Below are 27,959 nucleotides of genomic sequence, written 5' to 3'. Positions count from 1 at the left end.
CAAGTAAAATTACTTTGCTATTGTCCATCCCTGCTTTTACCCGACTAATAGTAGCTGAATTTGTTATTGACTGAATTGAAAAATTGTATTTGAGGACAGTTCCGTGTTTTTTCCACCTCTACTGTCCACAGTGAGAAGTTAGCTGGATGGGTTTGAGGTACAATTCCTCTGACAGCACCTCCTTCCTGCTGCAGCTATTCATTTCTGGCTGATGGAAGTTACATTCATTAAACTTTTTTTTTTCTTTCTCAACATGAACAGTCGTGCAGTAGAGATGTGGGTGTCGTCTGACGCCAAAGGAACTTTCAGCACTTCGTATCTACATTGCAGGAATCGGTGTTTTCAATCATCTGTATTGATTTGTCTTTGTGCCATGATTGTCGATTTGTCCTGGTATGCATGTTGTCAAGAGTCACGACTCATAAAAGTCTCTTGTTCAATCAGATTCCTCCATCAGAGCTGACTTTTTCTGTACTTCTCATGTTTCTGAAGAACATCTGGAGTGGGTTTTTAATAATGGATCATTACACTCTTAATGTTTCATATTCTATGTCATTTTCTTCTTTTCACTCTCTTTAAATTAAGAACAATACATCAGAAACTTTCAGCTAATGGAATACGAGTACTAGTTAAGTCTCTGTTATTGTCAATGTAATCCACAAATAGTTTGTGTCACCACAGAAACACACTCACAAATCCACACCTACTGGCAATTAAGGGTCATCAGTGACCCTCACACACACATTCTGCACTGCTTGTCTTAGCTGTGAACTTGTGATACTCACAGGAAACATGTTCAGTCCTGATTCCTGCTCCTGGAGCTGAACGTGTGGAGAAATGTCATGAGAAGTGTCGAGTCCAGATCAGGCCTGCAGCACTTGAGGAGTGAGAAAACCAACTGAGTGAAATGTCTGGTGGAGGTGTGGCGATGTGGGGCTGAGATCTCCATCCATGGAGAAGGGTGCAGAGAATTCCTCATTCCTGTTTGGCTTCAAGATAAATCTGCCACTCTTGCCAATGTCAACAGAATTAAATCATTTAATTAAATATTAAACAATGTGCCAGGAGAAAGAGAAATCTGAAAAGTTTTACTTTTGAATGTTGGAAGATGCACTTCCTGTGAAGGCAAATCTGCAAAAGTAGGAAGCAAAACAAGCCTGAAAGAGATGTCTGACTCGGCTCAGGACGTGGAAAAAGAGTCACGCTGGGGTTTGGAGCAGAACATCTTTATTAAGTGGTTGGTTTAAACATTCGCGTCACATCTGAAAGGCTTCTCAAACTCAAGTTTTCTAGGAGGTGAGCTTCATAACATATCACAACTTATGATGAAAGAAATGTGGAGATTTTGTTGTTGTTTTTTTAAAGTCTCTTGAGGTTTGATTCCTGCCCACTGCTCGACACGTGGCAACAACAAAAAAAAAGTCCTTGAAATGGAATAAGACACAAAAAAAGACAACTAATGGTGGGACGATGAAACAGTGACGGAACATGTTCAAAACAATAAGTCAGTAACTATTATGACTATTAGAACTATTATTTATACCATCTGGGTGGGATGAGTCCGTATTTACATGTCAAGACCTTGTTTGCAGGAGCATGTTCACTTAGAAAAATAGTTTGGTCTTTCCTCTTTCTGTTTTTTTTTTTTGTTCCATTTCATGGCTTTCTGTTCAGAAATTAAGACATATATCTACATTTGGTCTTTTCCTCAGTAGCTTTCATCCCAACCACTCACGGTGTGCCAGTGTTTTCAGAGACTACCTTCGGGAGGAAGCGTGAGAACATGAAAGCGGGCTTCGAATGGAACCGACGCAGCACTTTAAAGTCCAAGACGGAGCATTAAGGAAGAGAAAGGTAATGGAACGAAAACTTTATTGTAAACTTCGAAGTTGAGAGGATTCAGCAGGTCTGTTTTCTCTTTCTTTCTTTTCTGATCTCAGTTCAAATCTCTGCTGCTTAGAGGCACTGAAGTCGAGACTATTGCCCTTTGTTGGTCTGATATCTGATGGGCGGGGGGGTCGGGGGGGTATAGGGCAGTAACACATGCAGTGACTGCTTCATATGAGGAGCTGTGGACTACAGGGTGGTTTCTAAGGCAGCGTGGCTGTTGCTGTAATTCCTGTGAGGACATGCAGAAGTAAGAAACCAGATGAGCGTCGGCTCCCTTCATCGCTGAGCGTTTGGACTCCCGACATTATCGCGACTGGATGAACAGTTTGATGACGTTCAGCAGCTGCAATTAACAGGTGTATAAATAATCAGCTTTAAGAAAAATGAACGCGATGCTGCATGTTCTCATAAAGTGAAATAATAAACCTGTTTTAGCTCACCGGCGGAGAGAAAACGTCCCTTTAATACGCACGACTTCAAATATTTCACATACGACCCTGAAGTTACGGAGGCTGATGTTTCATCGAGGTGAGGCGGCGTGAGGTCGAGTCAAACGGAGCACAGGAAGGAGGAAAACATGAGCCAGATGAGAGAAAACAGCCCCGGGAAACTCATAATGGCGGCAATCAAAGAAGCTCATGGTATCTTTTAAAGGAAAAATCGCGATTAAACGTTGTAAAATCCTTTTTCTTTCTCAATACGAACAGAAAGGGGGGAAAAAAAATAAATCACATTTTCAATTTTAAGCCAATAATCTAAAACTGGATTAAACTTGGTTCAGTGTTCCTTCAGGTACACCAGTGGTTCAAACATGAAATGAACCTCGGGAAAATGTGTCGTTGGGTGAGTAAACACATGACATTTTCGCCACACACGCACACACACACACACACACACACGGCCGGATGTGTAAATACACTGATGCCTGAAACGAGTTGATCTGAGCTGAACCGTCTGTGTGGGACTACAGGGGGGCAAATTCATCAAGAGTCTTCCAGGCTGTTTTCATTCCCACCATCCTACACTTTTCCACGCACGCGCACACACACACACACACATACACGCGCACACACACATCCTTCATCGTTCCGTAACACACAGGTCACCTGGAGCATGGCACTACCAGTTCGTCCTCTGCATATGGATCCATGTTCACATACTGTGGTAAGTAAATACAAATATATTCATGTATATATTTACAACTGTAGTGAATCTCGTCTTCACCTTAGTCTCAGTGCGGATAGCAGCGCCGCCAGCCAGCGGGACGGCTGGCTTTAGAATCAAACTCTGTAAGAACGACACGTCCAACAGCATTTTTTTGGTTCTCAAACAAAAGGTGGAAAATAAAATCCTTCGCCGTTTTACTCCTCCGTCGCACTCCATCACTCCCTCTGATTGCTTCCTCCATGTTTCTGCTTTCGCTGCTTGCTCCGTGTGTCTATTATTTTTTCCAGTTGAGTGTTTGGAATCGACTTGTCATTGTTAGTGGCGGCTCGCTCGTCCTTTATCCCCCCGCGGTCTGCGAAGAGGCGGAAATAAGGATGAGATTGAAAAAAACGCAGCAGAAACAGTGAAGCGCCGTGAAGAGACAACGCTGAACATCAAGGCAAATATCAACATGACAATGTACACATTCCAAGCACCGTGCGTTCAAAATAACAGCTTTAAATATGAGAAAAACGTTTTATTAATCCTCATTAGATCAGGAAAAGTGTGCAGAGCAGTTATACGGAAGAACAAATCGTGTGTTTACTTAATACTATGCAGGACAAAGGAAGATGTGAGTAAGATGGAAAAAAAAAATCTAGATAAAGAACAGCAGCGGAGCGAAAACTGAATGTGAAAAATATGGAGGAAAAAAGACAAACTGAAGGAAAAAGCTGTGAGTTCTTACTGCGTTTCACCAGACCAGGGACTTGGAGCGGGTGCTGACTCCTTTCCTCCTGCTGGTTTCTGACGTGGCGTTGCGATGGCTTCGCTTGTGGGACTCCAGGTACAGCTGCAAGACACGTTCACAATAGAGATCATTCACAGTGAAGCGGTGCGCCGGCGCCCGCGAGCCGGGAAACTGCCGGCGCTTCTTTGTGATGCTTCACGATAACAGGAAATACAGAGAAGTATTTGGCCTATTTATCTATAACGGTTTGGACTGCGGGCCAAAAATAACGCTGGCAGAGATTCAAAGCATGTTGGTGGGAGTGAAAACGGAGACGTAACCGTCTTTTCTGCGACCCCTGACAAAGTAATTTACTCCGACTGCGAGGCGCGCTCAGTACCTTCTTGGCGAAGGCCCGTCCGCACTGGTCGCAGGCGTGGAGGGAGAAGTTCTTGGTGACCTTGACCTCGGTGGAGCTGCTCTCCGACTGGGCGTCGTGGCGGCGGGTGTGCGGCGCCTGGTGAGCGGAGGCGGGGCTGCCGGCGGGGGCGGGGCCGGAGGAGGAGTTCCGGTACAGCGAGTGCTTCTCGCTCCGCCGGGTCTGCGGCGGGCTGACGGGGCGCTGCTGGTGGCTCTGCTGCCGGTCCTGCTTGCGGGTGACGGGGGGCGACGAGGGGAGGACGGAGGACGGGTCCTGCTTCCTGGAGGGAGGGGCTGGAGGCAGGGTGGAGGAGGACGAGGAGGAGGAGGAGGAGGAGGAGGAGGGAGCAGAGGCCGAGGAAGCGGTCATGGCCGATGTGGAGCCATCTTGCTTGCGAGTGACCGGCATCGACGGCGAGGGGGAGGACGAGGAGGAGGCGTGGCGTCCGTTGACTTCCTCCTTGACGCCGCCGCCCGTCCTCTTGTTGGTGCTGTTCAGGACGACCTCCGCCAGCCGCTTCACCGCCCGGCTCTCCAGCTTGGGCATGATCTTGGCGAGGTAGGTGGAGGACTTCTTGTGGACCACGGTGACGTGGCGCAGGACGTCGCGCTTGCGGCGGGACTCGTAGCGGCAGAGCGGGCAGCGGTAGAACTTGATGAAGATGTCGTTGCCGTCCGTGTGCAGCTCGATGTGCTTCGTCAGGTTCTGCCGGGAGCTGAACTGCCGCTTGCACAGCTTGCAGAAGAGCTGCTTGAAGTCGAAGCCCACCGACAGCTTAGTCATTTTCCCGGCGACGGCGGCGCCGCTCGAGCCGGTGCCGCGGGACGACGACGCGGACGCCGCCGTCTTGACTTTGACAGAAGGCTCCTCCTCCTTCACCTTCAGGGGGTTCTGTGCCGCCGGAGGGGCGGAGCCGCTTCCGGCTCCGTCCTCGCTGGGCTCCACGGCTTCCTCCTTCACCCGGATGCTGTTGCTGCTGGAGGCCACGCCCACGCTGGAGCCGCCGCCGCCGCCGCCGCCGCCACCGCCGCTGCTGCTGCTGTTGATGGCGGTGCTGGCCGTGGTGGAGGCGGCGGCGGTGGCGTTTGCAGCCGCAGCAGCAGACCTGTTATTCTTCACGCTGTAGATCTTGTGCACGATGCGCATGTGTCTCTTCAACATGAGCTGAAAAACAAGAGAGCTGATGAGACGGACTGTGGGGTCGTGGTTCTCCACATCTGTTTTACCACAAGCGGTGTTTTCAGCCTTCAGTGGGTCGACGAACCAACCTGGGAGCTGTAGTTCCTCTTGCAGAGCGTGCACCGACACGAGGCGGCGTTCGCCTGAGGCGAGGCTGGAAGCGGACTCGCAGGCTTGCCCTGGCTTTGGCCCGACGGGGTCGCTTTAGGGTTCACCGGCGTGGACTTGGAGCTGTGGCTGCGCGTCGGGGAGGAGCTGCTGCTCTTCCTGGGAGGGGTGACCTCCACCGAGAAGGGCTGGGCGGAGCGCGAGGCCACGCTGGGCGACGGGTCCCGCCGCACGCCCTGATGCACCTCGTCGAAGTGGCGGCGGACGTTGGCTTTGGTAGCGAAGGTTTTCAGGCACACGGGGCAGGATTTCCCAGGAGGTGTGCTGAGCGTCCTCGGCCGGCCTCCAACAGTTTTGAAAAAAACAATTTTTCCAACAGTGATTTTCATTGAAAGTAAAAATATATAAAATATTTATTTTTGGATGACAAATACAGCATCCGCTGGTCTTTAAATGTAAAAAGTTACCTTTCACCATGGAGAGCAGACTTGTGGGAACTGTGCGTGTTTCGGTGAACTTCCTGAGCTCCTCCAGTTTGGCCCGGTGCATTTTGCGGCAGTGGCGTCTGATGCTGCGGCGAGAGTTAAAGTCCTGACCGCAGAGGCAACAGGAAATGGTCACATCCTCCACCTGGATGGCGACAGGAGAAAGAGGAAAAAAAATCAGGAGCAGTTAATCATTTTTAAGGTAATATTACAATATGTGGAGCAGTGATCATTGTCAAAGTAACATATTGGCATTTTTCATGCGCCTCACTCACCCCACTGTTGGACCCCTCGTCTTCAGGCTGCGGCTGCTCTTCCTTCTTGGCCTCCTCCTCAACCTTCTGAACCGGGTTGTTTCCTGGGCTGCTGTCAGCTTCCGGCGCTCCCGGCTGACTGGCTTGATTGTTTTCAGTTCCCTCCGTTGCTTCTCCCTCCCAGGCCACGGGACTTTCTCTGGCACTGGGTTCAAAAAAAAAAAAAATAAAACAAGGATCATCATCAGAAACAGAGAAAATCTGAGTTGGCACCACACACTCAAAAAAACATAATTCACAAATTACATCCAGCCATCAAAATCTTTAAAAGCGATCAGACTTCAGAGGATAAATCAAGATGCGACGCAGACTTCAGTGTCTCCAGTGATCAGCCGAGATGGGCTCCTGCACCCCGCGACCTTGACTTTTATAAAGCAGTTTACAAGACGGATGGACGGCACCAACCTGGGCGTGTGTGACGGGTATCGAGCGAGCTCCTCCTCTGTGGTGATGTACTGGAAAACGGCCTTGTTGGTGGTCTGAATGGGCTCCAATCGCACGACGTAGTCCGGCCGGTCTGACCTGGGGTATATCGCGTCCAGTAGATCCTTCATGGCGACACCCTGCCTGTCGTCTCCCGGCGAGCCTGGAAAGAGACGACCACACAATCTGTTTAAAAAAACACAATCATTCAAACAGGTTTAATTTGTTTTTTTAAAAAAAAAAAGGACAGCCAGGATCAGCCGTTTTCTCAGAAAGAATCAATTTCTTCTGGGCGGCAGAACAAGCAACAATGGAGCATCTGTTGGCAACAATGTTGACGCAGCATAACAAAAGCATGCGGCCGGGGCGGCCGAGACAACAGATACAGTTCACCAGACTGACGTCTGCTACAGGAACGAGATTTCTCATTTAAAAAAAAAAAAAAAAAAAAAAAGCAGAGTTTGCTGACACAGTTCTGACAGTTTTCACTTGAGGTTAAAGGAACACGATTAAGCGATAACACTTCTAATTAATGTGGCGCCACTGCCTCACAGATCAGTAACCTGAAGTCAAACAAAATTAAAACATTTCTGTCTCAAGACGCATTGGCATAAGGTTCCGATTGTTAGCCTGGAAAAAAACGGCGTTTTCAACAATAAACGATTCATCAGACACACTGCAACCTGAATGGATGGAAAAATGGATGATTCTGCCAATACAACGACAATCAATAGATTAGACTGGAAAAAAATAATTGAATCTTTGTGCTGGGACTGTTTTTTTCTACTATTAAGATATCATGGGAAACCGAGAGTCACAACCAAAGATTAAAAAAAAAAAAAAAAAAAAAAAAAAAAAGAACACACTGAGCAGATACACACATATATGTTTGAGATCAAAAGTCAGTGATGGAGAGAAAAAGAGGAAATTATTGATGGACAGAGCATGCTGCGGTGTTATAGAGCAGGAAACAAATGGCGTTTAGGAGACGGGGAAAGCCCGGGAGCAACAGAAGGTAAAAGGTAAAGAAAGAAAAGGCGCAGGGCGTGATCAGTGATTCTGTGTGAAGAGTTCACTTGAGTGTGTGTGTTTGTGTGTGTGTGTGTCTGTGTGTGGAATCACTGTTTGTCTGTGTGATCTCGACAAGTTTTTATTTGAACGCCCTCAGCGTCCGCAGGCTCAGGCCCAAGCTTGTGTTTTGCTCTTTATTGATTTTGTTATCGAGTTTACAGACATTTATTTTTGATCCGTTGTGTTGTTGTGCTTTGATTCTCTTACTTCTTTTTTTCTTTTTCTTTTTTTTTTTTTTGTGGCCCTGACAGCAGAACCCAGGTTATAAATGTGAGGGTTTGGTGTGAGTGTGTGTGTGTGTGTGTGTGTGTGTGTGTGTGCGTCGTGTCACCGACCGTCAGAGTCGTGCAGCCGCGACAGGCAGTAGTACTCCTTGTGTGTGATGAGGTTGGGCAGGCCTCTGAACAGACTGCGGCACAGTTTACACTCGAAGATGGTGTCCACCTCCTTCAGCAGCATCTGCTTCAGTTCGTTGGTGCCTGCAAGAAAAAGAAGGTGGAGAGGCTCACCTTCATGTTTTACAGATATTTTTTTTCACTGCAAAATGTTGCACAGCCTCAAGTCTTCTTGTACAGGAAGCCACAGGGCAGCTTGCACACCGATCATTGGTCAGCTGGGTTCATCCCCTCACCACAGTTTACCATCTGATTTCATGCTTGGTTTGTGTCTGACTGCTCTGTCACCCGTGGAACCTTAACCAGACGGGAGTGTGTTTTTCTAAATCATGTCCAATCATCTGAATTTACCAAGGATGGGCTCCAATTAAACAGTAGAAACAGTCCAAAGATGATCAGTGAAAGCAGAAGGTGTGTCGAAGAATTGAGCTGTCTGCATTTTAAATGCTGTTGGGCATTTTGCTGTTCGGATTTTAAAGGTGACCCTGACTATTTAAAACAGTGTAGGTGGGCACTTCTTACGGCATCCAACACCTGATTCTAAAGAGCTGGTTCATTATAAGCGCTGCACGCCTGGAGTTTTGAAACTACAAATCATGCGGCACACAAGAAGAGCCGAAACACATTCAGAGCAGGAGGAGAAAACTCTGACTGGAGACGATAATTGGAGTGAAACAGGGGCACAGCAGGAAAACACAAACACAAACCGGAGCGGAAGCATTCTATTATCTGCTGGATCCCGGACTTGGAGGTCTGCAGGGGCTGCTGGAGCAGAGGAGGGTCGCCGGGCTCCGCACACAGACCTGCAGAGAGGAGGAGAAACTTCATCAAAGCCAGCTTATTAAAAAAAAACACACCAGCGAAAGAAAACTAGACAGAACCATCGATCCATGGCTCCTCGATATCGACAGTCACCTGCTTCCTGCTGTTCTGCTCCTGATATCTGGAGAACAGCTGTGAACACTTCATCACTGTGACTGAAAATTACAGCCAATCAGCTCAGTGTAACACTGCGGCCTCTTGATGTACTCAAAACTATTAATTGTGAGACTTATTACAAATTGTGTTCAGGCTTTAAAAAAAAAAACCTGTTGGTACAAGACTTTTATCAAGGAGTTTGAAAGAGAACAAATCCATTCATCTTTCTCTCAAAGCACTCCATTAAAAGTCTGAATTTGATTGTTTTTATGAGGAGAAGAAGAACACAGGAAAAAAAAAAAAATCAACAAGTGTGCTTTCATGGCGGGTTTTCTTTTTTTTCCCCTCTGATTTCAAAGTCAAATGTCTTTATTCTTTGTATGAAATATCAAATATGAAATAGCCGGAGTGACTTTGATTCTTGCATTATTAATACCAGCTTACTGCGGCTGCTCGAGCCACGGCGGGCTTCTGAGATGGATTATGGGAAAGTAAAGTGCTCTCATCCCACCTGTCTGCAGGAAGCAGGTAAAGCCACGCCGGGCTTTATTAGTTCAGCTACTCCCTCATAAGATCAATACTGTCGTGACTTTTCATTGGGGGATGGTCATAAAAAAAAACCCAGAGAGGAGTAAACAACTGGGCAATTACGCTCTCAGACACCGGCACAGACCCTGTAATCACTTCACATTATGCTGATGGAAATTACAGCGACATGGAGAACATCGCTCTGCGCCAACAAAAAGACCATTTCTCACCGCAACGACTGAAACAAAGACTGAAATTAAAAGAAAAAAAAAAAGCTTTGTCAACATTTCCAGAGGTGACAAACACCTAATATCTGTTTTTTGGGTCAAGCCGATAAATTACAGCCTGCAAGAATAATTCAGGTTCAGCCTCAATCAACGGTTATCATTCAGAGAATGATTCTACTCTGCAGTTTGTTACTGGAGACCAGGATTTATTCCATGCTCTTATCCAGTCAAATCGGATTCCAGATTGTTTTGTTGCTTTTATTGCTCCTAAGATTGAGTAGTCTGAGCGTGATTAGATGAAAATGAAAGAAATGGAGGCATGCTTTACGTCGGTGCGACGCAGTGAACTGAGACAGGAAGAATGTTTCACTAAACACGTCTCAAAAACTGGCAGCATCTAATAACAATTAAACTTCATGGAATAGTTTCCAGCAAATTTAAAGAAAGCTCTTGTTGCTCATACAAAGTGGCTCAAACTGACCCACTCGAAACAGTTTAGTAGTGTTTAAGTTAGAAGGATTTGAACAGATCGACAATCACCTCATACTCATATGTCAAACCAAACCTTTTTAGAGGGCCACCAACTTTTTTAACAGAAAACCTTTAACACATCTAATAAATCTGAACAGAAGTGAGCAGGTGTGTAGCTCATTCTTGCTTTATTTGGTTCTGTTCCACTTGATATGAATTATGTGTCAGGAGCTCAGAGTCGGAGGAGTCCAGATGTAACAGATGATCTTGATATGGTCTCGTTTATATCATTCATCTTGCTTCCTGAACACCCTACTTGTACATTTTTAATATAAATACGGTAAATGTTCTTCTGGGTGTAAAATCATATTGATAAAAACTTTAAATCTCCTGCCGCTGGCCCGCTGGGCGGTTAGAAGCACACGGTCCTTCAGCACATGACAGACAGACGGCACTCAGAACAGTGTGTTTGCAGCAGGCGCGTTGTTAATAATCTATTCAGGCGGACACGGAGACACAGAGAAAAGCGGTGTGGATAATTCAACCTGCTTCCGCAGCCTCAGATTCTGACACTGCCGCGTTACCAACAGGAAGAGATGTAATTCAACGTAGCAGACGGCTGGGCCTCGTCTCAGAGCAGCAGAGGATGGGCAATAAAGAAATAAATCAGGCGCCGGTGGAACAGAACAGCGCGGCTCATTTTTCACCTTCGGAGTAATGCAGCGTATATTTCTCAGGTTTCCTGATGATCGCTCAGAGAGCGGCGGCCGTCCCATGAATAGGATCAGTGCCGTTTTAAGAATGCACGTTTGTGTGAGACGGACGGGAGGCTGAAAGAGCGGCAGACAGACGGACACACCCCCGCCGAGCCGCAGACGGAAATGTGAATGACAACTGTGGGAGAGGCTGCGTCGCAGGGAGAGAGATGGAGATTACGTATTAATGTGTGGCAGAACGTGTTCTCCTCGTCACCATCCCCCCACACCTCCCACACACAAGCTTCTTTAATCCTAGCAGGGCGGGCCTACGGCCCACTCGACCCCTGACCTCCACCCCTCCACCCCCTCCAGCGGGAGAGTCAAAGATCAACGGGAGCTTCCTTCACTGAAGCGGGTGAGCTGATCGGAGCAGCAGACATTCCCTCGCAGCACACGAGGAACATCTACACACTGTGGCTGCCGCAGCTTCGTAACTTCATGTTTTAACTTGATATTAGAGTTTAGTGTAATTAAACGCACCATCTAGACACAACAAGGATTACTTACTGGAACGAAAGCAGAAAAAGTTTCCTTTTATTTCATGCGGAATAATGAATGAAGCACCAAATAAACCTTTCAAAACATCTGACAGCACAGAGCGAGCCGTGGTCGCCCACCGCAGCGCTCACAGGCAAACGGATCTCGGTTCTTTTGGCAGATTCTATCTCAGTGAGAACAAACCATTGAGTTTTATTTTTGCGCAGGCAGGCAGCCGTCCTCCTCTGCTCTGGCAGCGAAGCTGCACAGGAGGCTGACAGACAGTTTTTAGCCTGTAGGTGGATGAATCAAAGCGGCGAGGAGTGCGGAGGGGGGGAACACCTTTACCCACCTGTGTTTCCGAAGCCGTGTTTGTAGGCACTTGTCTGCTGGAGCTGCTCGTCGGTCTGGCAGCCCTGCTCCCTGGTCCTGCAGGTGCTGCTGGTCCTGTGGGGCTCCGGCAGCAGGGGCGGGATGGGCTTCCACATGGGCTTGGCCTGGAGGTGGGCTGCGGAGCCGGCCCTCTCCTGGTCGTCATAGGGAGCGTCCCTCTGGCCGCAGTTCTCCAGCTGGTAATGGGTTTCGGCGAAGGACTGGTCGTGTCCGGCGGGCCCCCCTTGAGGCGGACCCTGTGGGTCCAAATGGCCGTCCTCCATTTCTGCCTGGTCAGTCTGCGGGAGAAAAACCAGACATGGTGACACCTCTGAAGGCAAAAACAAATCAATGCTGGTCAAACAAATTAGGCCGTCAATAAAAAACACAATTGCAAAAATGTACCTTTTGCATTCAAAAACAATTATCAACAACTCATTTAAGGTTTTTCTGCACGGTTACATTTAAAATTCACGGCACGCAAAGCAATCAACAGGCTTTCCATTTCAATTTCTCATGTTAAATTATGAAAAACTTTGAAAACGAGGGTTTAAGCAACACTCAAACATAGAGCAATTCAAAGAAAACATGGAAATGTTGGACTGTTTACATTCCCAGCTGCATGGAATGAAGCCAGGCGTTCGCAGGCGCAACGGACCAGAGGATGTAAACAGATTCTATTCTTCATCTGCATTCCTAAAGAATTTGGTTAAATAATACATTCATCCATGGCTAAGTATATATATGCAAACAGCGTGATTCTAAACGAACGGGAGTGAGTAGTCGCTGTTCCCGTTGTTAATGTTTTGGTGTGTGCGCATGTGTCTCCCAGGGATCCAGACATTTAGTTGGAGGGACATTAACCTTGCCAACTCACATGTGTCGGTCTGTGTGTGTGTGTGTGTGTGTGTGTGTCTCCTGAAAACACCTCCTCGCTCCCCAGACTCCCCGGTCCTTCCTCCTCTCCCACCCAACAATTTATCCTAATTGTCTGTGTGTCTGTCTCGCTAACTCGCCGCCCTTGAAGGAGGATGAATGACTCCGACGTTAGAAACAGTGCAGCACGTCACCACAGGACAAGCGGGCCACGTGCACACGGTGTCACACACACACAAGAACACACACGCCACAGAGCGGAGGTGTGAATGAGAGGTGTTAAAGGTAGTTCAGTGTTGTAGCAGTGGTTCAAGCTGCCTGTTAGTTTAACTCTGGTTCCAGTCGGGCGGCACTGGGGGGCTTTCAGTGGGGAGTTTTCATGTTCTTCCTGTGGCTTTTCTCCAGGTACTCCAATTTCCTCCCACAGTCCAAAAACACACATTTCAGACTAATTGCCTCTCGGGGTGAGTGTGTGTTGCTCTCTCTGAGCTGGATGATGTTTTGTGTACAGAAGTGGCTTCATGACTGACAGAGAGTCGACGAGTTCCCTTTTGACTCATTTTCGATAATTGAGTTTACAACGGTGACGAGGCATTTGCGGAAATGAAAGAATCCTCGCCATTCAAAACTGTGATGGACCTCAAAAAGAGAAAGATCAAGTCTTTGTTTGTAAAACAAAGTGGCAGATGTTTGGACTGAAGTTAAGCAGACCGATGAAACAAATGTCATGCCATATAAAAATGATGGAAGGAGCGGAGTGCGTCTGAAGTGTGTGTGTGTGTGTGTGTGTTGGCGGGGGGGGGGGGGGGGGGGGGGGGGGGGGGGGGGGGACGCAGCTCATGACCTGAAGCGCCACCTCATTTGTCAAACACGGCGGCGGTTTTGTTATGGCTGTTAAAGGAGCTGCAAGCTGGCATTTATGGATGATTTCACAGCTGAGTGGAACCACGGGCCAAACGCAGGAGCGGTCTGCGCTCACACTCAGGCGGACGCAGGTTATCATTCAGCACGGCTATAACCTCAACACACAGATGAAACTCCTGCTCTTTTTTCTGAAGGGTTTCAGGCGGGGGGGGGGAAGAGGTGAAATACGTCGATTGAGAACATGATGGAAATCTGAGCCTAGAATACAAACTCAACGTCTGCATTTTGGAGAATTTAAGGGGAAAAGAGGAGAAACTGTGAACCAAACTGTGTACAACCATCTCATCTGTGCAAATCTGTTTTCTCCTAAATGCTCGATGTTAAATTAGAAGCAAAACTACAACATAAAACAAAGAAAAAGCTTCGCTGGTGATTATGGCGAGACTTTATTTTTGTAGCATTTCTTCTATTAGCATAAAAATAATTTGATTTGGCAGCTTTGCTTTAGTAAATCTTCTCATTTATGCAGTTTTGAAATGTAATGGATGCATTTATCTTGAAATAAATGTGCAAAAACTATCCTCGAACAGTGCACGGAACCAGAAAATTACTAGAAGAGGCCAGATCTATTTTTAAACCATAAAGTCAAATCAGTTTATAAAGCCTTTTTTTTCAGTTTTTTGCTAAATAACAACCTACTGCAGGAGACTAGTAAACCCATTTAGAGAAGTTTGAAACAAGACATGCTGCAATATTTGTGGTTTTGTTCAGTTTTGTAACAGAGCTTCATCTCTACTGACGTAATCATGCTTCTTTATACCGAGTTTCTAGTCGTGGAGAACAGAACCGTCCTTCGACAAAACCTCAGAAAACTTAATTTTACGTTTTGACCAAGCTCAAACTGTAAGTTCCACATGTCACAGTGTTCCCAAGCACAGCAGAACGTGTTTCACATTTAAAAAAAAACAAAAAACAAAGAAATGAGCAGAAGTGCCATCATGTAATGGTATGTGGTGTCGACTGACTGGCAGGAGGGTTGACTGAGGTCTTAAAACAGAAAGGAAGTGTGTGTTCACAGTCTGACGGTGAACTTTTTAAGTTGCCAGTACCTTTCTGCGGAGACAGACAGAGCTCTTCCTCCCAGATGACTTCTGGGCCTTCACCATGCTGCCAAGACTGGCCTGGTGCGGCACACGTTCACTACCGGCATACACCGTAACCTGGAACATTCCACACAAGCCAAGCACTGCATTGAGAGAGACACTCATGTGCATCTTTCTGAATACATTCCTAGATAAAAAAAAAACAACACTGGCTTCTCATGCTTTATCTCTGCATGGTTTAAATCCTGCCTGGCCTGCCGCCGGATATATTACACTAGGATGGACTGCACTGTGCTGTAGGAGCCATGATGCAGAACTGGTGCTGTGAACAAAAAGCAGGAGCAACGGGCAGTTAAGTAATCCCACAAGCACATAATTATAATAGCAATAGTGTTTTGATGTGACAGAATGCAATGTAAATGTAATGCCAGCATTATTATCAAAGAAAAAAAAGATACAACAAAATAAATTCTAAAGAACTGGCAGTATATTAGAAGAGAAAGACTGATTAAAAACAACAAATCTTTCATTTCAGGGCCAATAAATCATGTTAAAACACATTTCAAAACACGACAAATATTTCCTGTGTTGATCATTATTCAATCACAGTAGGAATTCATTCAATTAATATAATACGAAGACATTTAGAAAGTTCTCAAATGACATAAAAGCTCAGTTCAAACAGATAAAAGGGTTGAGTTATGTTTAATATACTGCTGCAATAATGTTTGAGGAAAGAGCGAGACAAAGAGAGAGAGAGAGAAATTATACAACAAGATGAGCCAAATGGAAGGTTTTGACTATTTTGACCATTTCTTACTGCTTTATATTCTTTTAAAATCTGTTTGAAAAACAGTTTTTGAAGCAGTTTGCAAAGATGATGTACGATGTCCCTTTATTTTTGTTTTATTGTTTTAATAACCGTGTGGAAGTTGATTTCTGAAGCTGCTGCAAAGAAATACTTGACAAGTCCTTCTCCGAGGCCGGTCGCCGCCTCTGTCCGCGATCAGCTGACACCACGTTAGATGAATGGATTCATCTGGGACAACTGTTGCACCAGAAGCCTGGAATGAACTCACATCAGCATCGCTGCTAAAATATCCCTTTGCCGACCTCTAGTGGTCACTTCGTTTAAAAGCTTTACACCCAGCTTCATCTGATAACCTGAAACTGTACCTGCAACCTGCAGCCGCTTCCTGAAACTTTCAGTTTTACTTCTGCATTTAGACAGATTAATGCTTATTAATGCTCCTTTCACTGCAGTCGATCAGAGAGCAAACTCTCTGAACCAAAGCTGGATGAGCAACCGGTCGAAATATCCAAAAATGTGAATCTTAGACTAAACTAAACTCATTTGATTTCACCGACATGGCTTCTTTTGGTATCTGCTGAGAGGTAAGACGCTAAAAACCAGAATAAAATATCTGCTATAAGTTATCTCACACATGAAACACAAATTTTACTTTCTGAATCCAAAAGAAAAACCTTCACAAGCTGTGTCGAGTGAATGTGTTTTTCATCCTCATCCAGATTTTATTGGCTGAGATTGTGGCCAAAACGGCACTTTTTGTCTCTAAAGGTCACGGAGCGGCGCTCTGGAAGTGCTTACGCTCACCGCTTCAGTACAACTTGATACAGCTGCAGCGGGGCGAGCCGACCGACTTCAATCTCTCCTAAATCGTTATCATCGGTCAGTCATCATCGCGCCGAGCACATCAGCGTTGGATGCGCTTCCCGCTGCGTCTGCAGATCGGAAAATGAGGCTAAATGGAAAATACTGAGACTTTCACGGAGAGTGACCACCAGGATGGATGAGATTAAAAATGAAGAGATCAGGGGAACGGCTGACGTTTAGCAGTGAAGGGATGAAAAAAGAGAGATGCTGGAGACGCAGGAGGAGAAACGGCTCAGAGAAAATTCGTGGATGTAGCGAAGGACAGAGTGAAGATGGTGCAGGAGATGCGGAAGTCTGTGGACGTGCAAAACTTCTAGAAAACTACAATAAATATAAAGCTGGAAAATCAAGGCAAGTACGCCAAACAGTGACAGAGATGGAGACAATATCTGACTATTTCTTTTCACCCTGGGACCAACAATGCATCAGATTATATGCTGTATTTTTAGGTAGCTGAAAATAATCACTGTTGATCACCACGCTATGAAAAGTGGCAAAAGCTGAAATACTGGTGCTTCGGATTAAGTGACGTTCAGTGACGGTGGGGAGACCTCACACACTCCAGTCCTACAGCCCAATCTCATTCACAGGGTTAGGAACAACACTTGGAGAGATGGGTACTTCCAGAGAAACTCCAGCAGGTGGAGACAAACCATGCACTTCATATGTTTCTTCTTCTTCTAAGTTAAAAAGTTTTAGTCTGGTAATATCTTCAAAATATCTCTGGACACAGACACAGGTCGGCCCTGTGTTCTGCACACCATCCATCACAAAATGCAAAGGCGCTGTGGTTCGTACTGAATCACTCACATGTGGGTGAAAACCACGTCAAATGAGGCGCTTCATCATCCATCTATATTCATCAATACACTTCTGCTGCTTCGACTAATTCTGCGTCCTGAAATACCGGAGCTTATCCCAGCTGACTGTGGACGGATGCAGAGCACGCTCAGTCCATCACACACACACTCACTCATATCTTCAAGAAAGTTTCTTATCACCTGCACAAGTGTAGTCCTATAAAAAAACCCACACATGCAGGAGGAGAACATGGAAACTTGGGCACAGAGCAGCCAACAAGCTCAGACTCTAACCGACTAATTTTATTAATTTCAAATTATCTTCATGAAAGGTGACTGGAGAGAGCTTTAAGCTTGTGACGAGACAAAAGGTCAGATGGTTCTCGCCAAGAATCTGAGAATATATGAGCTGGAATAAATCACTGCAGCACACCGAGTCGTGTTTCACTGTAATTAAAATGACTTTTGCACATAATTACAAGTATTTACAGCTGTATGCAAACCTAATTCACTTCAAGGAGTTTCACTTCTCTTTTTTTCTCTCTATATTTGTCGTTTATTTCTGTTTCTTCAGTCACCTCCACACCTAAACCTTCCACAAAATCCATAACTTGCAATCTCAAAATTCCTGAGTGAAAAGAAAATCTTCCATCGAATAACAAACCAGCTTTACCTCTCGACCTCAAACCGTACCTGAATTTAAATCATTTGTCTACGTTTCCAGGACTTAAAAGAGTTCTTGAGAGCTTTTTTTTCCCCCCCTTTGGAGTCTAAACTGTAGAGACCTCTGAGTCCCTCCTCTCAGCGCTGATGATGGAGCGGTTGAGTGCGACGCTGTAACGCCACAGCGCGATGGAGCCGCCACTTAGCAGATGAGCACGGCTGGAGTGGAGCCGGAGTTCGGAGGAGAGCAGTCAAGAAGACGTCAGTCTGTCAGCGGCGGCGGTCCGGAGCAAGCGACGGATGCCGCCAGCTCGTGTCGAGTTACATGAATCCAGCGGTGTGAATCCCGCAGCATCAGGACGCTCCGGGTCACGCCTGACATTACTCTGAGCGCACGTTTGTCTCATTCTGCCTCAGCTGCACGACAAAGACACCAATTCCTTTCCGACACAACTGTTGGTTTAAAGAAATTTATAGAGCAGGCGTATTAATACATTATGTACCTACCCGTGCTCTATTTTTAACACGGAGGGAGATTAACACCAGCCATTAACTATAATGGGAAATTAGGACTTTGACCGTAAAGTCTGAAGTGATGAAATAACCTCATTTAAATCTTATATTCCTTCACTCAAAAACACCGTTATTTTAAGCTGGAATAATAATTAAAAGGTAGAGGTTGTTTAAAGTTCAAGTGAACTAAAACATCCATATACTTCAAGCAAAAGACCTCATACTTAATATTTTAATAGCGCTGTTTAAATTAATTTATTCGTGTGTTCTTCGTGTAGCTGTCCTATAAAAACACATTTAAACATGTCAACTGGGCTGGAATTGACATTTCTACACCGATCCAGATAACCTGACTGAAAGCTGATCTGCTTCTACATGTAAACAGAGCAGTCCGGGCCAGAACGGAGCGAAGCGTTCTGCCCAGGCATCGCAGAAAGCATGAACAAAGTTCCTCGAACAGAAGCAGTCGGAGAACTTCTATACTCCTACAGCTGAGCGCACTCCTGCAGTTTCGCTGCGTTTTACAGGATCGGCCACATTCACACCCCACAGGGAGCAACTTGGGGGTTCAATAACTTGCTCAAAGACACTTCACAGCATTTGAAGATGATAAGACGGGGGGGATCAAACCCACAACCCTGCGATCAGAAGCCAATCTGCTCTACCAGAAGGACCACGGCCTGGGATGGAACGTGGGGATCAGCGAGGTTCAAACTCACAACAGAGACTCAAGCTAATTATTTTGCTGAGAAATGCTTCAAGCAAGTGGACGAGCTGCAGCCTCCTGGAGCGGATCCACGCTTTAAACCTTTTTTTTTTTAAAGATCGGGCTTCAAATGCAAACAGTTTTAGCCACCGCACAACGCCAATAATACACTCACTCACCAACACAAGGGACTCTCCCATTTCCATGGCAACAGACAGACGTGGATTCGAAGGAGTGACTCCTGTTATGACTCAGGTAATGAGAGCGAAAGTGTCCCAGGGTCAAGCTGAGCAGGTATAGCATACTTCAGCTCCAGCTTCCTGAGGCGCCGCCGCATGCGGGAGAATCTGATCAGTTCAGGAGATATTTTCATCTCAACTCTGAGCACAGATTTGATCGTAACGTTGAAAACAAGTTGTAAAACACTAACAGGATAATGGTTGTAGCTCAAAACACTATATTCTCCTATGATGGACAGCACCATCGGATCAAACCACTTCGTTCCTGGTAACCTGACTTTACCTGGCTGAGATGCCATTTTAACAAATCCAGCTGCCCCACCATCAAATCTCCATACATCTGACACATCTGAAGCTTTGCTTTTACTGTTGCCACATCCAGCAAAACAAACTCCGACTGAAACGCCTGACTGTCAGATCATTTCTTTAAAGTTTCCTCTCTGGAGGGGAGCCACTGCTGCTTTATTTACACCGGCCAGAAATCAATTCCAGCTCCCCAGATGAAAACTTCACATATTTGTACTTATATTCACTCTGTACAAAGAAATACTGACCTATATGTGTGTGTGTGTGTGTGTGTGTGTGTGTGTGTGTTAATGCTCTGTAGCTGTGCGTCCTGAACTGTTTGTGTAGTTCTGGAGTCGACAGATGTGTGGCAGCACAGCGATCTCCTCCGTCTGCTCGGAGGCAGCGTGACGGGCTGACGGAGCGACTCCACTCTGACATGATGCTGACTGTGGGTGGTAACACCTGACCGCAGGACAGCACGGAAACGGAGCTGTGGAGCACTGCTGCTGCTGGGAACACACACCCTGAACGCACTAACCTGCTCCGAGGCCTGCTCTCCTGAACACAGTGCTGGAGATTTTAAAGATAAGGAGACTATCGCTACACTTGACTTCAAGTTTTTGTCACAAAAAAGTGTTTAAAGGTACAGTAAGATGACGTTTTATCAGTCTCAATAAAAGCCTGCAGATGTTCTTAATCGTCAAACACAAAGAAGCAAAACAAGGTGAGTGGAGTTTTCCACTTCGGATCGACCGTCAGCGGCAGAAAATAAACAAGAGTCACTCTCAGATCTGATGATCTGATCCGTCACTGGAGGCTCTGTAACATCCTATGTGACGAATCTAACAGATATGTGCTGAGAAACATAGGAGGAATCTCACATACACACACACACACCGGTCGCTACTGTTGTAGTAGACACTAAGCTATAAATCACTGTGGAAATAAATAATCTGACTTGCAAACAGAAAAAACATCCAATAAATGACAGTAATACTACTCAGTCCCCGAAAATGTCTCATTTTTGTCCCTGCCTTGGTGCCACTGGTTACTCAGCTGCTCTCTGATAACTTTCATCACTCACTGAGAGGGACAACGGCCGATTGTGACTGAAACGGGCTTTTAGCAGATATGGGAGAGATTCTGCATCATGCATCAAGCCCTGATATAAAATGAGCTTGCAGCACTTCAGAGCCATGTGAAAGGATGCAGCGACACAGCAAAGAAAAAAAAACACATTTTAAAATAAATATGGGATGCATGATGGGAATATTCTACTTGAACGACTGAATAACTGATACGAATCACAGCAAATGAAGCTGTGTACAAAATTCTGATAGTCAAAAAGTAGGTCTAAATAGCGTTCGTGTTCACTGCTGAATCAGCAAAATATCTGCCTCGGCTGGGTTGGAGGTTGACTGAAGCCGCTCTCTAAACATCATAGCAGCCGGACGAACAGCGACGTGAGTTTACTCACTAGTTCACAACACCGGTCGACCTGCTGACCGACTGAGGGCCCGACCGGCGCAGTGCATCATTAAACTGGCTGAATCACAGCGTGGCTTCAGCAAATGGCTGCGGTCGGACTCCTGAGACACTTTGACCAGGAGGAGCCTGCTAAACGCCTGCATGTGGACGTACACGCGACATAAGAAACACTCCTGGAGTACCTGAATTATGTGGCCCTAACATTCCTCCTGCTTCACTATCCTGCTGTACAACCCACTTTGTCACTCTTGCCCTACTTTTCCAGCATATTCCTCCTTCGGGTTAGCTGGACCATCCGATACCTGAGTGATAAATCACCTGTGAGCACAAAAAAGGCAGTTAAACAGCCAAACACTGATACATGTTCCAAAGTTGTCCAAAACCGTGATATGAAATGAAAAAGGTTGAATACATCAGATCTCAGCATTGCAGCTTCAAATCCTCCTGATGCTCAAAGCATCCACTCACTGCTCAATTCAATGAAGTGAAAATTGATCCTTTTCAGAGAAAAAAAGTCCTGATAACTGTGCAAAATCGCAACACAGAGCAAAGTAAAGCAGGACTTAAAAAACTGCATCATACTACCTTTTAAAGAGCTCACGTGTTTGTTTGGTTTTTAATCTCACACTCAGAAAGCAGTTTAAACAGTAAAAACACGACATCAGAAATGTAATCACATTACAAATAGAGGGTTTTGTCACCACATGCATTACTTTTGAGGGTAGCAGTGACTTGCACGCCGGCAGAGCGTGGGGAGTCGGTTCCCAGCTCTCGGAGGTGTGCTGGATGGAGCCATGCGCGGAGCCCGAGAGCGCAACAGCAACAAATAAAGCGTCTCTGCTCAAAAACCGCCCCGCTCGCCTCCGGAGCAGGAACGCGTGGCGCGCGGCGGATCTCAAAACACACGGCGTGTCCGAGTCGCGATCCAGCCTCGTCTCCTCCTGCGAAACTGTTGGGTTTGTTTCTTTTTTTTTTTTTTTTTTTGCGGCCATTTCGACGCGATCCGCCGCTGGGAAGACGCTTATTCACACATGAGCGAGTCCACGATGGGCCACATGCACGCCGCACCATGAGGGCAGCGGGACCGGATGGATGTCGGCTCCCCTCCGGCTCCTCTCCGGCCGGCCTGTCGAGGCGACCGGCGGCTTTTTTTACCCAGAGTGCCGCGCGCATCCACTTACGCATCCCGGCCGGCGCGACTATCCGGGGGAAAACTGCGCGGTCTTCCGCGTTCACGCGGAATCCAAAGTCGGTGCTGCGCCGGAGAGTGGAGGCGCACGGAGACTGATGCCGCCCGGGTCCGTGTCTATTGGTTCCCTTTCAGCTGGGGCAGCGTCAGCACACACACACACACACACACACACACTCACTCACTCACACACTCGGTCTCCATTTGCAACTCCATCGCCCCCCATGGGCGTGCGAGGCCGCGGGCTGTGACGCAAATGGCACTGGGTGATTTGCAAATGACATATCTCCCGAAATCGGCGTCGCCGCCGCTGCGCGGACAGCTCCAAAGTGCACGCGCATTACACAGAAACATCCATGTGATGGAGGCTGACGGGTAAATAAAGGCGGACGAGCACTTGGCTCTCCACGGGGATGCGGTTGCATAACTCGGGAAACTTAATGAAAAACGTGCAGGGAACCGGCGACGTGCGGCTCCCCGCGGCCGTGCCGCCCCGTGGCCGGTCGCCCCCGGTGGGATCCCGGTGGCCTGCAACCGAGACACTCAGCGGGCGGGTCACTCGTCCACTTTTGGCCAGAGGAGGAAGCGAGCGAGCGGCGCGGATCCGCGGGGAACCCGCTGGCCTCGCCATGGTGGATGTGTGGTGGCCAGGGCTAGGACGCATGCACGCAGGAGACAGGACAGCCCGAGTGGGACTTAGGACCACATTCACAGGCCACAAAAGGGCCCGTGTGAATACTATTGTGCTCTTTTATCCAAGAGTCCCCAACTATTTACAAAAGGTTGGCCGGCGCACACACAAAAATATCGCGGCGAAATGGTGGCGGCGGTTACAGCAGCTGCCACTGCTCGCTCTGCGCAAAGCAACAGCACGACCGTTGCGCAGCGCCGGACTTCCCCGCTCCCGTGCGAAAACTGTGCGATTCGCCCTAAAGACTCTTATTTTATTTCTGTTTATTTATTCTAATCTCATTCAGGCTGTCCTCGCCTGGCGGGCAGCGGACCAGAGCGCAGGGCAGCCGCCGCTCTCATGGCACGATTTGCATCGCCCCCCATTATCCCCACCGAAAATCTCCTTTTACACGGTTTATATTGTCAGCCGGGGGGAGAAAACGCCACTATTTCCAGCCACAAAGGGGGCAGCTTAACTTGATCAAAGGCAAGAGCCAAGTATAAAATGCACCTTTCACGGCGCTGGAGGAGAGGCCCCCTTCGTAACGATTGCAGCATGGCAGGGGAGTGCGGCGTAAAGACGAGCTAACCCGAATAAAACACACACAAAGACAAGGTGCAACGCGGCCACAAAAGCCTCCGTCGCCACCACGGGGGCAACGCGGAGGCACCCCCGGTCGTCCGGACGAGCCCGGAGCCGGTGGGAATCGCGTCGTTATGAATGTAAAACGCTGCGTTTTGCGGCTCCGTGCCACCTTTTCCAAGAAGCAGCTTGGCGCACAGGACCGGTGACCCTTCCATCTTTGCGCGTCCTCCCAGCGAGCCAAACCGGCGGCGATCTCCCCTCCTGACCGGCCGATGTGGAATAAAACACATCGCGGCAGCTGATCGCGCCTTTGAGGAAGCGAACGCGGCGTGCACGGGCTGCTACAAGTCTCTGAAACTATTCCTCTCCCCGCCGCGGCCAGGCAGAAACAAGAGGGCGATGACGCCATTTTCTGCAAAAACAACCATGCTCGGGAAGCCAGAGCGAAGGAGGTTTAACCCGCTCCGCGGCGCTCCGGCTCCGCTCAAACGCATCGAAACCAAACCCTTACCTTGTATTCGTCGGCCGGGGGGGTCTGAACACGGTGTTTGTGGCGGGGGCGGCGGTGCGCGGCCGCCGCTTTCTCTGGGAGTCCGGAGCTTGTTTATCTCGCCTCGCAGCGTTTCCCCCACGGTTCACTCCGAACAAGTTCCTCTGCGAACGCCGCTGTGCCTTTGTGCACCCGGAGGAGCCGCTCGCCGTTCGAAAACCAAGGGGGGCTCCTCTGCGCAAAGGTGCACGCTCCGCGGCCGCTTTCAGCCGCAAAACGGCGTCAGTCGGAGGCGCCGCGCGGCGGAGACGGCAGAGACGGACTTCCCGCGACGGGAGAAAGTTGACGGGTGGCCGCGCTGCTCGGCACCGCCGCGGCCGCGCTGCTCATCCCTCGGCCAAAACGCGCAACCGTGTGCGAGAGGGACACCGAGGCTCTCCACGACGCAAAGTGAAACACTTGATGCCCCCCCACCACCACCACCACCACCTCCTCCTCCTCCCTCCCTCCTCCCTCCCTCCTCCCCCCCTGCCAGAAGTTCGAGCATCACATCCATCACTTTATATTGGAGGGAGATTACTTAGAAATCCATCTTAGTTAGAGATGGACCAGCAGCGGCCGTGTGGCACGAGATGCAAACGCGTTCATTTTCTCTCATAACTTCACTGCGTTCCACAAAAGAAAAAGAGCATTTAGGCAGTTTATCCATGACACTGCACATAAAATTGAATAAAAAACAATCACATCTTTAGATAATAAGACAATTTCACTGGTTTATAAGTTCCTTCTGGCACGGCTTTTCTTTTCAATATATAAATACTGCAGACAGTGTGAACAGGTGTTCTGATCATATCTGGATGCAGATTAATTGAGGCCCCTCTTTCAAGCCATAAACAGCTTTTATGATACTGTAAACTGCTGTATTCAATCTAATTTCAACGTGATTTCCTTCAGCAGCGATAAAAAGTTTGTAAAACATTTTCATGTGGTTTTTTTCACGTTGTTCTTAAATAAAAATCGTGAAGTTTAATTATATTGATCTTGTACAGTTATCTGTTTTGGTAAAGGAGGCGGGGAGACAAATGAACAGCAAATTAAAGTTTAACTTCACCAAACAAGTTCTGACACGTTTTTACACCAAACCCAGAATACATGAAAAAGTTTCGTGCCGCAGTTCAATGAAATGAAGCAAATATTGAAGTTATTTGACATTATTCTAACAGCTAGCTCGTTAGCAAGGCTAGCTCAGCTTTAGCTCCTGTAATAATAAAGTTTCAGCACTGAGGGGGGAAATATGGTTCAAAAACTCATTTTCTGGAATATAATGCGAATTTCTTAAACTTAATAAAGACAGCAGTGGAGATTAAAACGTCGGGAGAGTAAAGTTTGCTTACCTTGTTCACTGTTGGCACCACTGAGGCAATGTTTAAAATGTTAAATTTAATCCAAAACCAAATGACAGACAAATCATCACGAATTATTTACTATGACTGAGTTTTATAGACAGTTTGGATAAACTTTGCTGATAAGCTCACGTGTCTTCATAATAAAGTACAGATAATTAAATTAATCAACAACAGCTGGGATCAATATCAGTAGTTATCTTTGTGAATCTGGGTTAAAAACTGAAAAAAACACAACAGTTTTATTTCACCATGTGGTCAGAAAGGATGTAAATCTGTGTCACTGTGAGTTTGTCTGTGCAAACCACTGACACATGTTTCCACCTGAGAGTTACAGGCTCATTAATAACAGCTATTTATTGCTAATGTATCAAAACAATCACTTATTTCATCCATGCACTATTATATTGCAGTTATAACAAGCAAACATTTCCACAATCAAATAGAAAAAAGTAAAAAAAAAAAAAACTGTTTTCATATAGATCTAAATACTGGTTTTTGAGGTGCACATCCCTCTTGTCTTTGGCCTAAAGGTTCATATTTCATTTTAGTGTGTGTGTTTGTAAACCTGGATAAAAAGATGAGAGTGAAACTGTCAGGAGCAACTTTTGGAAAATGTATTTCAAGATAAAAACATTGAATTTCCTGAAGTCTGAATGGCAGAGATAACGGCACAGTGGGGTCTTCACTGATCCACTGTCTAAGAAACGGTTTCCCTTTACCTGGTAAATTAAATGCAACGTGAACATTTCAGTCAGTCTGGTAAAAATTAAGAAAAATGTCCAACTTCACCCAGAACAAGGTGACATCTGGACACACAAGTAAGGAATAATTCAACCTGTTCATACTTTTTATTTTTATCTCCAAGAATCTTATGTTAGATCCGACCACAATGTGAAACACTGCAAAGATTTCTTAACTTGAATACTCCCAAAAACTTTAATTCAAGTTAAGAAAAGCACTCATGGCATTGAATGCAGCACGGGCCCAAAGCATGCTTTCTGAGAGGAGTTTGAGGAGTTCTATGAGTTATAATCCCTGCCAGCTCTTTGCTTTAGGCCCATGAGAGCCCATAACAAAAGGTGCCCACCACTATCGTCTATACACAATTAACTAAAGCACCAGCATTATTCCATTATCATAAGAATGCTGTTTGCAATGGGGGGAGAAACTCCTCGGCATTCATGGACGTGGTCGAATGGAGCCGAGCGCTTTTATCTTCTCAATTACATGCAGGCTGCATTCATCACACCACCTAGTGACATGTTTGGATACTTTTTTGTGCATGAGAAGTGATTCATTTATGCCGGTAATTGAAATAGTCTATTTGTAAAATGCAGTAAGAGGGGGGGCTTTATTTTTAGGATTTGCTTGCCGAGGATATCCTCGATTCCAAGGGGGGATGCAAAGACAAACAAGATGAAGAGATAAAGACTGATAGAAATCTTGTGTTATTCCCTAACAGGCCATTAAAACCGGAGCACAGATTAGAAGTGACAATGTAGTAAAGAAAAGAGGACATCTGTAATCCGATTCATTAAGTTTTCTCACAGATTTATGCAGTTATGATTTTCTCGGCCTTATAATGTTGCCAATCAGCCTACTTAGACATGAGAGTATCTGACATTGCTGGAAGCTGTGCGGTGGCTGCTGCAATTATGAATTCACAAGACAACCTGTGCAGTGATTGTTCATCCCAGCAGGAGGATCTGAATAAATGAGGACTAAATAAAAGCGGTTCCTCGCTCCGAGGTGAACGCCGTTTGTCCTGAATCTCTCTTCCTGAGTGCCTCTGATGTAATATGTGGCCGATGAGAAGTGGGGGGGTCGTGTCCAGAGGTGACTTGACCACACGGTGTCAATGTTGCGGGGGAACATATCTGGCCGTGTGTCATCTGGGTGCGTTAATGTTAAAAAGAAGAAGAAGAAAGAAAAAAAAAGCAGCGGGAAGAAATGCCTGCTGGATGTCATGCTCAAATAAATCTAATTGGATGTAGTGATTTGTCTGGAGAGCAGTAATAGATGGCAGTAGAGCCATCTGTACTTATAACTCCAGCCGCGGCTGCGCCGCTGGTTAGTGTTCGCCACAGCAGCAGTTTACAGAAGCCTCTGAGACGAGGTTTCAACCCCACGATCTGATTCTAGCTGTTGGTCTCCACTTGGTTTTGTTTGATTTTATTTGTTTTTGCTTACTTCAATCAATGAACATCTCTAAACGGGGGGACACACGGCCTGCTGAAAGCCTGAGGAAAGCAGAGAAAACACAGGCCCCCTTTGGGAGAACATGCAAACTCAACACAGTCAAGTAATGTATTTAAAGTGCAGTATTAAAATGTTAAGCTGGAAAAAGACACATTTGTAAAGAAAGTTAATCTAAATCAGTTCATGAGTTTTGTTTGTTTTGCTTTGTTTTCAAGAAAAAGGGTGAAGTGAAACCTGAAAGAGTGACTGGATTTAAAAAGACAACAAAAGCCACTTGGTGAATATGAAT

The 27,959-nt window shown here is 46.6% G+C and overlaps 2 protein-coding genes across 7 annotated transcripts in view; both read right to left on the bottom strand.

The window, feature by feature from the left end:
- Positions 1–1,208: 1,208 nt before the first annotated feature.
- znf800b (zinc finger protein 800b) lies at positions 1,209–24,460 on the bottom strand. Of its 6 annotated transcripts, none has more exons than XM_030113002.1 (12): positions 24,087–24,460; positions 14,763–14,873; positions 11,894–12,212; positions 8,870–8,965; positions 8,103–8,246; positions 6,679–6,859; positions 6,235–6,418; positions 5,942–6,104; positions 5,456–5,823; positions 4,167–5,351; positions 3,785–3,889; positions 1,209–3,409 (listed from the first exon to the last, which is right to left on the bottom strand). In XM_030113002.1, exons 2-11 carry the CDS (start codon positions 14,817–14,819, stop codon positions 3,791–3,793), a joined length of 2,796 nt encoding a protein of 931 aa, XP_029968862.1. In that variant the 5' UTR covers positions 14,820–14,873; positions 24,087–24,460; the 3' UTR covers positions 1,209–3,409; positions 3,785–3,790. The 6 variants fall into 6 exon arrangements, with proteins under 6 accessions (XP_029968862.1, XP_029968863.1, XP_029968864.1 ...); XM_030113003.1 differs by lacking the exon at positions 24,087–24,460 and adding an exon at positions 17,925–17,944; XM_030113004.1 differs by lacking the exon at positions 14,763–14,873.
- The window catches only part of atxn7l1 (ataxin 7-like 1), a 34,381-nt gene continuing 27,793 nt past the window's right edge, over positions 21,372–27,959 (bottom strand). Inside the window, exon 14 of the transcript XR_003933274.1 lies at positions 21,372–21,384. The gene's annotated coding sequence lies outside the window, so the exon portion shown is untranslated. The remainder of the gene's footprint in view (positions 21,385–27,959) is intronic.

Source organism: Salarias fasciatus, chromosome 17 (assembly GCF_902148845.1).
Source record: "Salarias fasciatus chromosome 17, fSalaFa1.1, whole genome shotgun sequence".
In the NCBI taxonomy this organism is placed as follows: domain Eukaryota; kingdom Metazoa; phylum Chordata; class Actinopteri; order Blenniiformes; family Blenniidae; genus Salarias; species Salarias fasciatus.
The sequence above is the reverse complement of the archived record's forward strand: the minus strand, read 5'-3'. Positions and strand labels throughout refer to the sequence as shown.

What these genes read in the sequence shown, in the direction of transcription:
- znf800b (XM_030112999.1), bottom strand. Translation starts at nt 14,882, where the DNA reads ATGTTCCAGGTTACGGTGTATGCCGGTAGTGAACGTGTGCCGCACCAG. An exon ending in CTGTCTGTCTCCGCAGAAAG is followed by an intron (nt 12,213 to 14,762) that starts GTACTGGCAACT and finishes TTTCTCCCGCAG; the next exon opens with ACTGACCAGGCAGAAATGGA. An exon ending in AATAGAATGCTTCCGCTCCG is followed by an intron (nt 8,247 to 8,869) that starts GTTTGTGTTTGT and finishes TTTTTCTTGCAG; the next exon opens with GCACCAACGAACTGAAGCAG.